The 15,516-nt window shown below is 41.3% G+C and overlaps 1 protein-coding gene across 3 annotated transcripts in view; it reads right to left on the reverse strand.

The window, feature by feature from the left end:
- Positions 1 to 762: 762 nt before the first annotated feature.
- Positions 763 to 15,516, reverse strand: part of grid2 (glutamate receptor, ionotropic, delta 2) — a 473,172-nt gene continuing 458,418 nt past the window's right edge. The window contains exons 15-17 of one of the 3 annotated variants that reach the window (XM_069178068.1): positions 12,764 to 13,004; positions 4,168 to 4,433; positions 1,334 to 1,537 (exon numbers count right to left, since the gene is read on the reverse strand). In XM_069178068.1, the coding sequence (XP_069034169.1) occupies positions 1,432 to 1,537; positions 4,168 to 4,433; positions 12,764 to 13,004 (613 nt within the window). In that variant the 3' untranslated portion in view covers positions 1,334 to 1,431. Of the gene's footprint in view, positions 1,538 to 4,130; positions 4,434 to 12,763; positions 13,005 to 15,516 lie in introns of all 3 variants that reach the window. The other 2 variants (XM_069178069.1, XM_069178067.1) reach the window with 2 other exon arrangements.

Genomic DNA, 15,516 nt, shown 5'->3' on the forward strand with positions numbered 1-15,516 from the left:
TGCATCAAAATGGTGAAAACAGTTTCAAGCTGATGCACCAAAATGGCAGAAGTAGTTTAAGATCGATGCACCAAACTGGTGATTCTACAGTGTCATACTGTTGCACTGTCATGGCATTTCAGCAGTTTTCAGACCGATGCACCATGAAGGTGTCGGTGTGTGTTCAGCTGTAAAGTCTTAGTTGTAGTCAGGCCACCGCATGGACACCATCTCGGAGATGATTACAGATTTCGAACCCCAGGTATCGGTGAGACAACACCAGAGAAGAGAAAACTGAGCGAGGACTCCCACATAGTGAAAAGGCAGAGTAAAACTGGAGGAGAAGAATCTTCCAGTATTCACTGAGATGGGGCCTTTTCAGAACACTACAAGTGGCTGCTGTATTCCCAGGGTTACAGACAAAACTATATGTTATATATGCTTTCACATAATAACTGCCCCAAGATTGCTTATTAGTTGGAGCCCCTTGGAGTTGTTTCATGGCTAAAGAGAACACCCATCATCCACCAATGACGGCCCTGGAGCTGACAAGAATATGGAAGTATTTCCTGGTGTTCAACTTAGTATATCCTAAACCCACCGAAGGGGTTTCAGCAGGTTTCAGAGTCATTTCAGCAAATTTCCATTAAATGAGACAGTCCTCATTTCATAAAACATAAACTATAAAAAAAAGATCCCCGTTCACACATATCTCCCAAAGTAATCCCCCAAACAATCACAAGAACAACAACAATAAAGCAAAGATTCAACCCACCCTACCTCCCTTCCCACCCCCCCACCCCTTTCCCTTCTTGCACCTCACCAGCATGGTTTGCAGGAGGATAAGGAACGCCCCACTAGACCTCCACCTCATTCGTCTTCTCCACATACAAAATGGACACCCTTGGAAACACCCAAGCAGAAACTGAAAACAAAGATTCCTATTTACACAGATCCCTATCTTATGATTTTTTTTTTTAGCTTGGCCACAACATATTTGTTCCACCACCCTATGACTGACACTAACCACCTCACCTCCTCCTTCTCCTCCTCCTCCTCCTCCCTCTACTCTTCCTCCCGAACCAACCATATCCACAACAACTTCTTATATGGAGGTGCCCCTGTCTGGATCATTGCCATATCCAAAGTTGGGTCCTGGACCTGTGGGCTGGTATGGAATGGAGGACATTGTTTTAATGGGGCTGCGGAAGAAGCCACCATTGGGGGCCCTCTGCCTGAAAGGGCCAACTCCGCCAGTCCGGTGGTCCTGGAGGCCGCCACCGGTACCGAAACCAGCAGAAAATCCAGCAACGGCTTTGGCAGAGAGGCTACGGCTTAGGGTCTGGATCTGCTCGGGGATGAAGGTAGTGGTGGTGATGTGGGTGTTGCGGAAATCGCTGATCTGCTCAAGTGCCTGGCGAGCAGCAGGCAGCGCATCCATGTCAAGGGGTGTTAAATCGACGGAAGAGGTGGAGAACTGCTTATGGGGGCTTTCATCCTCGGTGCACAAGCTGTTAACCCGGCGGTGTAGGTGCTCCAGGTCGATCTCCTTATCGTCCTGTAGGTGGGGAGGGGCAGGGTGGGAGTATAACAGAGAGGATGCGGCCGCGATGGTAAATGGAAGAAGGGAAGAGACGTTAATGGGAAAGAAAATGGAAAGAATATGTAGTGGGAAGGATGAGAAGGGATAGGATTGGCGAAAGATCCCGGGACAGTGTTTGAGAATGGGAGATGGGGATGAGAAGAAATGGAGAAGGTGGCAGTAGGACAGGATAAGATAGATGAGAATGTAGGAGTGGGAAGATGACGAGAAGGAAGATGAATAAGGGATAAATGAGGAAAAGTTGAATAGAGGAAGGAAGATAACGGGAGTAAATGAAAAGGTGTGAAGGTAATGCAAACAGAGGAGAAAGGAGGTGGGAAGAACAACAAAGGAAAGTATGTGCAGAGTGTGTATAGTTTGAAAAAGAGAAAAGTTTACGAGAATGGGGTGTATTCATATTCAGCAATAAGGATGTCATCCATCCGACCAGTAAAAACGACCAGTAAAAATAATAGTGAAAGCAGGAGAATGATGTTGGACAAGGCAAAAGGTGAAACGATGAGGGGAGGACAACATGCAAAGATGGTGGAACAAAGGTTTTGGCACAATTCAAAATGAGATTAAAGTTGAGGTAATTGCAGTAGTTAGTGTGAAAATGAGTGACACAAAATTAAAGTAATTAATAAATGTTTGATGGCCACAGGGAAACGTGGATGTGAGAGGAAGCGGGGAGAGCAATAAGAGAGGAGGGGAAAGATGGAGGGAAGGATAGAGAAGCACACTCTGAGCTGTGGTCAGGATATTGAAATAGAAACATACACTTCTACAAGGTCTTTAAGGGAGTGCAGATAATCTGGAATACACACAGAAAACACACTGCCGTCATGCTGTGTGCTCTGTGATTCCAAGGTGTGAGGTCTATTGTCCAGCAAGCATTACCATACATTATCTAATACTAAACTTTAAATGCAAGACATTTGTTCAATAACATCTTACTTATCTTAACTATTTCTCCTGATTCTTGTCACCTACATTGCATTATGGCCAATTGTGAAAAAAAAAAACCCTCATTAACATCTCATGTAAAGTGAATTGGTACCAGGCCATAATTCATTGAATATCTTATCTATCAATGCAGATTATTTAACAGTTTTAACAATCTTAGCAATTCCACCTAACAAACACAGCACATAATTCAACTTCAACTTTAATCTAACTTACAATATAAGTTAAATGAAACTTATAAAAAATTACAAAGCAAACATTATATGACTATATTCACATATAAATAACTTATTTACATAGTCTAAAGGATGGTAACACTCAGTGAGGTGTTTCATGCTTTCACTGCGTAGGGTTGGGTGGAGAGTGTGCAGGGGAGCTCAGTTTGCAATGGATGAGGTGAGCAGATAGAGAAGAGTCAGCTCAAGGGAACAGTAGGAACAGTAGAAGGTGCTGCAGAGAGTTTTACATTTTTACATTGGCAATTTACATTGGCAATGTGCTTCTCTCGGTCTTGTAGGAGGTAAGATGGATAGTGTGGGGTATTACAGGTGGTTCAGACCTCAGTGTTTTGTTTGAGGAAAGTTAATCAGGGTTCTATGATGATGGTTGTCACATTATTGGGGGTAAAGACATATGTACTGACCATGTCCTTTGGGTCTGGGGTTTCTGAAGGGGGCTCTGGCCCTACTGTATGGAGCTCACGGGCAGAGGGGACCTGCAGTGGTGCCCCCTGGTTACCATCTAAAGGAGGGACAGTGGGAGGAAGGAAAGGACGAGGGGGCGCTAATGTTTGTTGCGACACTATCATACACACGCTAAATGTTTCACGGAGGGGATATTGAAAGGGTAGAGTTGGTGTCAGAGGACATGAAGGGAGGTGAAAGAGAAAAGTGAATCACATATGGTCAGTCTGTTGTCTGTGAAAGGAGACTAGTGGGTAGCTAGAAGGAGTGAGCAAAAGGGACTGAGGCAAGGGAAAGTGGGCGGATTTCTTTTGGAGAAAGTGTCAGGACCTGACTGTTTATTCAGTATATTCCTGTAAAAGTTGTAATGTTTTCTTCCATTACAGTGCCTGCTGTAACACTAGAGGAAACAAGCCAACACTGATTCACCCAAAGCATCATAACCTATAATGACATAAATGGAATAATAATATCTGAAATATACATCTCTAATTTGTAATGCAAAGGCATTAATTGGAAATCAAAGCCACATTTAGACCACAGGATGGTTTTTGGCTTCATTTGGAATATTACTTCATTTATAATATTATTTATAAAATATATACTTCATTGCAGGCTTCTGTTGCCTGCGTGTATAGCATTAAAAACCATGTCACTTTAAATGTCAGGAACAGAGGATGCTCTATTTCTACAGATAGAGAGACAGCACCCTCTAATGGCAAAAAGGCATTATTGCACATATAGTCGACTGGCAACATGCCAGGTAAACAAATGTTTAAAAAAGAGGTACTTCTGCTTCCAGCAGAGAGCTTTGCTGTCATGTGAACACCGAAGTTTGAACCCTACCCCCTGATGTCCATCATTTCTTTTCATAAAATATCATTCATTTCAAAAAGCATCTGTCTTCAAGCACTACTAACCAATGGTTTAATTTTGATCTTCTATTGTATGTATAACCTTGGGGTAGGAGGTGAGGTGGTGAAGGTGGTCATTCTCATTTTGGGGGTGAGCTCAGAGGGGTTGGTGGGTTCGTAGGAGTGCTGCACGATCAGGGCGCAGGGAATATCGCAGCATGCTGGGGGCTGGTAATGGGTGACGGTGGGGGCACTGGTGTTGGCGGTGTTAGGGTTCTGGTTCTGACTGCCCAGGGCAAGAGGGTGCTCGTTGGGGTTGTGAGGGCACGGCTCGGCAGCTTGTCTGACAGATGGACCATCTGCCTGTGTCTGGTGCGAGTGTGTGACGTGCGTGTGTGTGAGCCAAAGGGTTGAGAGGACAGAGGCAGAGAGAGAGAGAGAGAGAGGTGATGAGAGAGATGTGGAGTAATTCATGTATGTTTTTGTGTGTTTGTGTACATGCAAGTTGAGTCAGAAAATTGAAACAAGCCCCCGAAAAAAAGGAAGCCAAAAAGACGCACGGACGACAAACGGCAGACAGGCGAATAAAGAGAAGGTATGAGTGACAGACAAGATCAGGCAGATGGAAGGATGGTAAGGTGGAGGAGAGAGAGAGAGAAGTAAATTGGAGAGACAGATGGGTGGGGGGTGAGCGAGAAGAAAGACATGGCAGTCAGTCAGCACACACAGTTAAGCAGGTCGCTGTGTGTTGTCCTCAGAGACATTCACACAGTCGTTATATACCTGGAAAGGGGAGATGTTTAAATGCCATTTTGTATTGCTCTCTCCCCCTCTCTCTCTCTCACCCTCGCTCGCTACACCCCTCAACACAGAGTACTTATCTACAAAAACAAAACAAAGAGGCAGTATGAGAGCTTTGAGCCACAGTGACACAGATGACTGTGTAGAGTTAGAACGAGTAGACTGGCAACTTCCATCCAAAGTTCAGAAAATAAGAGGTCAACTGTTTTGCGTGTACCAAACAACCTGATACACAAGGAAGTGCCAGCTCTTCTCATGCTAAATCTACATAGATCATATGAAATATCAGACATGGTAAAACCACAGATGTTACCATTATGGAGGAGTTCTGGCAATGAGAAATATTTCCATCGTTACGCTCAGTTTTGAATTTGTAGATGCGATTCATGTCCCTGACAGAACTCCTTCATATAAACCTCTGGTTGAACATATGTATATATATGTATATATATATATATATTTATATAAAGGCCAAAAGGGGTAAAGCAGTACAGCTGCCCTGTTGTGAATGAAATGGGCCTCAGACACTCATCTGGAAATAGCTTGTCGAAATTCGTAAGACCAACTTCCAAAGTAGTGTTAAGGGCACCTTGATAAATTTCTTATCAGCTGTACAGTATTATTATTACAAACATACCCACCAATATCAACCACCTGAGGATGGTAAAAATGTAGTAATACAGAGGACAATTACTGATTTAAAAAGAAAAATTGGAGGTAAAATGCATATTTATGTATTACCAAATGAAAATAAATTCTGGATGCAACAACTGTACAATATATGCTCTACTGATTAAAATTAAAGATGGTCAGAAATCCCAAGATAGTAGGAATGACTTGCCGGGAGACTGTTAATACACAGTTATACAACTCCCCTTTATTTTGTGTAGCCTACATAATATCCTTGTTAGGTGTGGTCCTTCATGATACAGCTCTAATCATTGGTTACGCGATTAGCCAACTCTGTAGAAGCACGTGTGTGTATGTTTGAGTGTGATTTCTGTTTGTGAGTATATAAGCCCGATCAAAACACTCACAAGCAAGAAGTGGGCTCATAGATACCAATGTCAGCCATTCCGCAACATAGAACCACAGCACAAACACAAACATCAACAGATAGGCCACAGTCAAAAGCAATAAACACAGCTTTGCAGCATACAGTATGAATGTAAAGGCACGTACGGACATGTAGTTATGCATGTTGTAATATATATAAGAAAGACAGAGACAAACACAGTTTAGTCGTATGAGAGTTTAAACAGTGAATTGTAGGTAGTCATGTACGCAGAAAGCGTGTATAGGTGCATGTAGGTGGCAAAAGGCAGGATTGCTTTGGCCACACAATGTGATGGATGAATGTGGTAGTGGTTTGTGCCAGTGATTGCTGATTATAAGTGAATTACATCCATCTTAAGGTGTCACTGAGAGGAAGATCACCCGATACTTGATTGCTGTTGGTGAGAGGAGGAACGAAAATGAACGGAAAACTGCCTGGGCTTATGAAGCATGTTCAAAACAAAGTGAATAAATGTGGCGCTTGCATTAATGGGTTTCATGACATGGCATATCTGACCCAACGTTTGAGCATTCGTTATTTTGATGCAAGCCTGACAGGATGGAAGAGGCGAGCTAAATGTGAGGCAGTAATGATGTGTATGCATGCAGTTGTGAGGGCCAACTCACGAGTGTGTATTATTCTATGAGCTGTTTTGTCATCTTCAAGGAAGACAAATGAGGATTGGATTTGATTTTCTAATTAGAAATCATTAGCACTGTAAGTGTACTTGTTTTTTCACATAATCCTTGTCCGGCAAACATCTGTGGGAGGGGGCACCAAATTTAAAATTCCAATCGCATATCGCACTCGATGTACATCAATGCTTGTTTTTACAAGGGTACACTTGAAAACCATATGAATCACTATATGTTTGATATTAGACTGAATTCTCTGCACAGAATATCTTTATGTGACTTGCTGGACAGAGTAACTCACTGTGTTGGAGTGGGGCATTGGATACAGTCTTCATGCCAAGTCTGCAGTCTCAATGCATCTTCCTGGTGCCAAAGCATTTTATTAAGCCAAGTTTTCGAGGCCCACGCATAAAGACTGGGTCACCAGGCTTTCCTATTTTATGTAAGCTTGCAAAAATAGATAGAGAGCCACATACTCTTGGCCCAGTGTGACGGTCTCAAGTGGTTTCAATATTCACCGTGACAGTTTAGATGGAGGCCAACGAGTTCTTCATTTAAACTGACAGACAGCTAAGTGTCTGGTGGACTTAATTACAAGCTTTATGGTTTGCCTCACTTTATTAATTTAACTTTAGGAAGTTAGATGACTTTAAACACACTAGACGTACTCCATTGGCCATGACTAAGGCCAAATTGCATGCAGAGGCAGAGATTTCCCCAGTCGATAAATTGCAACATATGCAATTTATCTAATTAGCTGCTTTGAAGTTGACTTAAATTTGTCTTCCTTCCTCCACTGAGTCGGGACATGCTGCAGTGATCCCAGCTTGACTCTCTCCTGTTCTGTTCGCAGCAACCATCTTTGCAGCTGGTTGCCCGTTTGAAAACATTCTGCACAGATGGTGACTTGAGTTCAGGGTATGGCATTCCCACTGTTTTTACATATATAATGACAGCGCCATTTTAATAGGAAATAAGAAATATATCTCAGCTGAAAATGTTTGATAAGGCGAGCTCTATCTTGTAGTTGCTTCTACAGGGAAGAGGCTAATCTTAAGGGTGAGTATGAATGAACAAGTTTGTATAATATAGATGACTGCATTTGAATGTTTATCACACTCAAATGTGAGATGAAAAGCTTGTAGTCTTAGGAACAGGAGACATATGATTGTAAGATAGGGGTGCACACTTGGGATCAGTTTCTCCAAAAAGGATTTCATATTGCTCCACTCCTTTGGGAAAAGTGATGACAGTAGTTGTTGTAGACTGAAATCAGGAAGCTTGAGAGAAAAGCTCAAACTCTAATGTGGGAAAAATGGTGGAGTGGACGGTTTCAGATGCTGTTTGATGATCCGACAAGCATTTTGTTTGAAGCTTATTGACCCCTTTAGGTTCAGTGGTTGCTCTGAGCAAACCTTGAGCTATACCAACATCAAATCAATAGGTCAATGCTGTGACAGGGTGAAGAATAAATGTCAGAGGTCAACAATCAAAAACAATCACGGCTGACTGAGCCCAGCTCATTTTCACCATGGAAGCAGTGGAAGGGCTGTTCTAGTGATGCTCTATTAGTTTAGACTTCACTTAGATATCACATTTGTTTTGTTCCCATTGCTATATCAAATAAAACCTCACAAACCTCATACAAATCTAAATAACTTGGAAATTACATATTTCTACTAATGACTCTGACTGAGCTATTGGACTTAAGCTCTATTTCATCCATATAATAGGCTGTGTGTCTGAACATGAACGATTGTAAGATCACTAAATGGAATTGCATTATATGAAGTGCATCCATATGCGACTTCTCAATCAATAATACTGATTTTCCTGTGTCTCTGACTACTTGATGCATTGATATGCAAAACCTTGAACAAGATCTACAAGGCGAATCAAAGACTAGGACCATTTAAATCCCTGTGGTCCCTCTTATTCACTCCCATGACTCCACTCCTGCGCTCAGTCTGGGGCTGATTCCACTGGCTGCTCTTCGAGGCTAATGAAGATAGCAGGGGGCGGATGTGTTTGTTTGTGTTGAAGCTGAACCACACTGTGCTTAACATGACTTAGGGTTCAACTTAAGGTTTGGTGTCTTTGTGGCTGCTCAGTGGTAGACATGACTACTGGTCTGAATGACAGATTAAAGCTGCTAACTGAGCAGGGAGTTGGAGGTGGGGGGTATATGGTGTGTGTTTGTGTGTGTCACTGTGTGTGCGTGTACTGGAAAAAAAATGCTGCCTCGTAATAAACAAGGACAAACAGGCAGTCAGTTAGATGACACTGTTGCGAGTGTTGGAAAGTATAATCTAGAACCTCATATTGAAAAAATATTACAAACGATAGATTGTCATCCAACAAGTGTTGTCGAAGCAAAATTAATAGCTGTGTTTCTTATTCAAGCACAATACTTAGGCACTAAATCAACTAAGAGACATAAATTATCTGTTTCAGTTACATCCCGTAGGATCTCTGCATGATGAGGGTTAGCATGCTGGTTAGATATCCAATATGTTTAACTTGAATTACTATCGAAATTGGATGGTAGATAATTAAATTATGGCAGAAGTGTAGGAGAAACTTTATTAAGCTTAAGCAGATTGGATAACAGTCAACCTGCTGTTGAACACGTTGCTCTATTCTCACTGCATGGGGAACTTGCACATGACAAGAAACCTGGGAGGAGTGTGCATATGACCTTATAGCTCCTGTTTATAGCTCCTCATATCATCAGCAAATCTTGTCTTAAACTGATTCCGTTTCTAGAGGACAGAGTCATCATGGAGTGCAAATGATTAACACAATTAAATAGATCAATGAACAAACAGCCCAGAGGAGATGTAATAAATATAACTAATCATTTGCTGCTGTTGATACTCCAGTATTGGTCTGCATTTGGCAAAGCTGTGTGGACATTTTTGAGAAGTTTGTCCAACAGGCCAGAGCACACTACAGTAATCACCCCACCCATTTGCCTGCAGTAATATATGTGGATATTTTTGCTTGTCGTATATTTCGGCCCTTAATGTCAACGGGCATCCCCACTCAAGTCACATCATTATGATCATGAGGAGTTTGCTACAATTTACAAATTGTATTGATGTAGAAACACAGTCATTTTTGATGATGTACCAATGCTCGCTCATTTAATTATTTGGAAGTAGTGGCTGATAGAGTTTTCATGCAGAAACCTCTCTCTAAATTACTTTTCAGATGACTGCTCTTATTTGTCTTTTTATAATGAAAAGTTACCTGATCTGTCACTAAATCATCCTAGTTATAGTCACAACTTCCATTCCCCATCTTTTTGTCATCTTTTCTAATTCATTCTTGGTGGAACATTACATTAGCATGACATCAAAGATTAAGGAGATGGGAAAGACTTCTCTTAACTCAGAATCATGCAGAGATGTTCAAAAAGAAAGTCAAACTAGTGAAATGATTGATATTGTTCCTCTTTTGAATGCCCGATATTGTATATATGCAGGTTCCTTTTTCTATTATTAAACAGATCTATGTGCTATATAAATAATATAAAAGTGTCAAAATGCTCAGTCCACAGAGAAATACACACAAACCATATTCAGCAACTGTGTCATTTGAATGAGCTGTTTGGACTACCATGAATTTGTGATGTCACAAACTCAAGCTCATGTCAAGTCTGCCCTGTCCAACCTTTTATGATGTGGAAGAAAACACAGAGCAGCTGTTCTATCACAGAGCAAACATGCTGCAAGACTGAAGAGATTGGTCTGGGTGTGAGTCACACAGAAAAGAGTCAGCCAATCAGAAGAGAGGGTCATTGACATCAATGTGCCTTAAAGACACAGACACAAAGCAGCCTGGTTTTTGGTAGACCCTAGAAAGAAGCTTAAGAGAGAAGATGTAGGTGAGAAGATTTTTTGAATTTATTTCTTTGAGGACTGGGTGTTTTGTGATAGGTTAGAAAACCATTTCGAATAAATTCTCTTCAGTCATAATCCTCAAGTTAACCTAAACTTTCTTCATAAAACAGCGTCCTAAAAAGGGGAAAAGTAACTGTTTGAAGCTGAAGTAATTTACCTGATGGCAAAAACATTTTCTGCTAAAAACTAATCTGTGCAGCCTCATGCCTCAGTCTAATTTATTACAGACACATAAATAATTAACTCTAAACCAAAAGTGAAAATATTATTTCACACATAATTACATTTCCTTCAGTTCATCAGTAGCATGTTTTGCATATCAAATCTGCTACACTTTGCTGCAATTTCACAGTTTTGATTAAAGTGACATGAACACTTTCTCCCTCTGTGTTTTGGTAAACATAGCAGTAGGCATGGGAGGTTATGAGGTGGGTTGGAAGTTGAACTGGCAGCTGGTTCTTGACAAAACCGTTTGTGGGTAAAACAGCAACTGAAACCGAGAGGTGGCAACATGGCTATCACTGGTGAAAAGGGCCTGAGCTCGTGGAAGCACAATTGATTAATAGAAAGGCAACTGAACATGCTTCCAATTGTTTTTTTCTTTGAAGATGTTACCTGTTTTATCTATGGTGGAGCAAACAAAGCTACCACATCACAGCAGACTGCAGGGTTCCTACCAGAGGAAAATGTTGCCAGAGTCATTTCGATTGCCTCAAATGATATCCCTGCTGAGGTGATCAAGCGCATAGAGCCTGATTGGATATTTCACAGGGTGTTGCTGCTAATTTACAAGGTGGAGTGTTGCCACTGTTTTGGAGAGAACGGCGATATAAATATCCGTTTAATACTGTGAGTCAGTGTTTCTGACTCTGCCTTGGTCTCCAGCTATCCAACAGGCCCTCAGGCTGTTTTTGTATTCTGCTTTTAACTTTGCCAGCGTCCCATATTCTCAAAAACATAAACTTTGGAGAAAAATAAGTGGTTGACACTGATGTATCTGCATCATTTCAAATTAATCAACACCATCAAAATAGCATTAATAAGACATTTAAAAAAAAAGGTGAGATTTTGCAGGACACCAACAGTATGAGGATACTGAAACGCAGTACAGGGGAAAGAGAGTAAATGTAGAATAATAACTGCTACATTATATGGAGGGAATGGTCTGTGGCTGGGTATTGTCACTGTGTAAAAAGATGCAGAGATTTTGTGTATGTAATGTAAAGATGGTATTAGAGAACTGCATATTTACCTGGCAAGACATGCGGCGACTTCAACCATTCATAATGCCCAAACCATAACCTCTCCCTGTGTGTTATGTGATATGTATGTGTGGTGGATATGCCACCCAGGCCATCAATTATCATATCATACTTAGTTATCTTACTTGGCATCACTATAAAGTGGCAATAGTGTGATGAGGATTAAAAGGCATTAACACATCAGCAAAAACAACACTCTCTTACACTCTACTAACACTCTTCAATTAAGTGAAATTCAATTTGCTGCTTAATTCAGTTTACACTCACATTCAATTTGCTCTTGGCATAGAATGTCTCTTTGGTTAATCGTTTTGATAATTTGATGGCGAATTTAATCACACAATTAGAATTAATAACATGACAGGATGCTTTAATAGTTGATGCTCCCATTAAGATTGCGGGTGAAGGTGCAATAAATACAATGTTCTCAGGGCTTGTGGAAATATTCAAGTCCTGTTTGACCGTTCGTTCTCTTCCGACACACCCAGAGCTTTTATGTAGATAAGACTATGCAAAAGATCAATGCCAGATATGTGACTGAAGAGCTAGTAAAGGACCTCCAAAATTATTTTTGACACACTGTACAAAACCCTAGCAACACATACAGTCCTACTGCTGATGCTGCTTGTGTGCAAATTTAGTCCAGAAGACGTGACACTGTGAACATGTGAGGCCTTCACTGGTTCCAGATGTTGTCAGTGTCACACCTCCTTCACAACAAAGGTTCTGCTCGTATGTCTGTTATTAAGGCATCCTAACTTTGTGTTATATCCTCCGCCCCGCAGCCAGACCTGAAACTAAGCTCATCATCCATCCTGTCAATATCTGTTCACTCTTGCTTTACCACTATTTTTCTTACCTTGATCCCTCCATCCCTCTTTGTCCTTTCTATGACATATTTTTTTCCCCTCTCATGACATAAAGAGGAGCTAGGATCTCTTTTAGGCTCTAGTTTTAGGCCCTTTAGGCTAGGATCTATTTTAGGCCCTCAACTTCTGAACCATCGCTCCTCCTTTCAATCACCCATCCATCCCCCTACCTCCTTGGAGGGGACCCTGGATCCCTTCCTTCGTGACCACCAGCTTTCCACCATGGCGATGAGGCAAGAGAGCACCACGCCGGCCGCGAGGACGCAGAACACTCCGGCGAAGCTGTGGATATCAAGAGCATTGCCACGCTGTCGTGTCTGGATGGAGCTGTAGAGGTCACAGGGGCTGTCTTTGGGCCACCACTTGAGTTTTAGTATGTCCATGTCACCGTTCTGCTGGAGCTCCAAGATTCTACGATACAGGCAAGAGACACAGGCAAGTATGGTAAACATTCATACTTAAACACCCACTAATACAAGCTACAAAATGACAGAAGCCATATCAGTAAATTAAAATACCATCTCTGTTTTGAGTTTAAACAACCTAAAAAGCTTTGTTTGTGTCAATTAAAATACCATCTCTGTTTTGAGTTTAAACAACCTAAAAAGCTTTGTTTGTGTAACTCCAGAGCTCTGGTAATTGAAAAGCATTAACACATACATAAGTTAGTACATATCAAAAGGCAGACATACGAGTGAGCTGTAAGCCAACAGCACACTAGAGGGAAAGGGTAATCAAGTAATTGATGATGTCTGAGTACCATTTTGATGATAACAGAGTCATAATGATTTCTGTTCATTCAAAAACAATGATGGAAAATGAAATATTCGCACAAGTCAACAACACTGCAGCTTTTACTGCAGTTGCTGTAACTCCCCTCTTCCATTTGAGGGCAGTGTTTGACAGTCAAAATTCTCCCTGATCCACAACCATATTGGGCTGTCAAACTCATTATGGCCAACATTAATATGTTTTGCAGCACAGTGTGAGTACACTGCCACAATGTCATTATGCAGCCTAGCTTTAGTCCCACGATTGATGGCTTCAGAGAGGATACAGCTCAGAGGTTGATGGGGTCCCTCTGTTAGCCTTCAGCTTATTATTTAACTGGGTCGTTCGTTTTGGTTTGGAGGAAAGCTGCAGACACACACAGACAGACAGGCGTATAGATATTTAACAGGCGATCTGGAATGGATTGGAGAGAGGAACATGAAAAGAGAAAGAAAGACAAAGAGGAAGAAAGCAATCTGGGAATATGCATATATGTACCGTATCTCCCTCAGAGACTCTTAAATACTGACACAAAAAACAAATAGATGCAAATAATCCTCCATAGATAAACTAAGCCACACACTGATTGATACCAACAAAGTAGATACAAATTCACACATGCAAAAAGATGCCAATTTGACAGCATGTATGTCCAAACAAATTTAACCAGCATTTATACATGTGCCCATAGAGACAGATGTGTGCAATTAAATGTGCAAAACTTCCTGGGGCCAAACGCCTCCTGCTATTTGAATGACAACATGAATGACAGTGCCCATCTCTCATCTTCAGTTTTCCTCATATGGAACACACAGACCAGACTGAAATCAATCAAGAAATGCAAATGCACCCTGCATATAGTTTACATAAATAATTTCATCCACAATAACTTGAAAAAAAACATTTTAATGTAAATCAGCCAAACAGGCTCAGCTCATCACTCTATAACCACATCACGAGGAGAGGAAAGGAGAGGAGAGGAGAGGAGAGGAGAGTAGAGGAGAGGAGAGGAGAGGAGAGGAGAGGAGAGGAGAGGAGAGGAGAGGAGAGAAGAGGAGAAGAAGAAGAAGAAGAAGAAGAAGAAGAAGAAGAAGAAGAAGAAGAAGAAGAAGAAGAAGAAGAAGGAGGAGGAGGAGAAGGAGAAGAAGAAGGAGAAGGAGAAGGAGAAGGAGAAGGAGAAGATGGGGACAAAACAACTAATCTGAACAGCAAATCACCAATAGTCATGTTAATAAGAGATCATGTCTGCCAGCTTGATTCTGGGACTGTTTGGCTCAGATCAGAGCAGATTAGTACCATGATGAGATGACACTTTCAGATCGATGATACACAATATTGACTCAAAACAAATTAATTCAAACTGATGTGCATTGATGGCAGTAGCAGTGAACTGGCAGTACTGGCCAGGTAGTCATTGTGGAAATCCCCCATCACATATCAACCCTGCATTTGTTCTTTTTGTGTTTCAGTAATGCCGCTGGACTTACAAATACAAAGTATTTGACCCCCTCCTAATTTGTGCTATTTTTGTGTTTATCTCATTCTAAACTGTGTCAGATATTCAAACTAAACCTAAAAAAAAGGACAGCAAACCTGAGTAAACACAAAATAGTGGTATTAAACAATGTGTTTTGAAACAAAAAGGTCATCCACTACGGAAATCCCCAATGTGAAAAGTCACCCTCAACTTCATCGCTTGTTGTGCCTCCTTTAGCAGCAACAACTGCAGCCATACACTTCGGATAACTGGAGATCAGTATCTGACATCGCTGTGGTGACTTTAGTCCTTCTCTTCTTTGCAAACTGTTTTAACGCAGCTAAATTAAAAGGTTTGAGAGTATGAACTGCTTTTTACAGGTCCTGCCACAGCATCTTAATGCGGTTCATGTCAGGGCTTTAACCAGGCCGCTCCAAAACTTTAGTTTTATTCCTTTTGAGCCATTCAGAGGTGGACTTGCTCTTATGGTTGGGATCACTGTTTTGCTGCATAATCCAGTCGTGCCTGAGACGTACCAATAGACTAATGATCTTATGTTCTCCTTGAGGATTTTCTTGGAGAAGAATTCATGTTTCCATCAACTATATGCAAAGTTTCCCTCGTACAGAAACCCCAAGCATTCTGTGTTGGGTTTATGTCTGATCTAAAGGGACT

Source organism: Embiotoca jacksoni, unplaced genomic scaffold (assembly GCF_022577435.1).
Source record: "Embiotoca jacksoni isolate LCO1_2020_lvr unplaced genomic scaffold, fEmbJac1.0.p SCAF_8, whole genome shotgun sequence".
In the NCBI taxonomy this organism is placed as follows: domain Eukaryota; kingdom Metazoa; phylum Chordata; class Actinopteri; family Embiotocidae; genus Embiotoca; species Embiotoca jacksoni.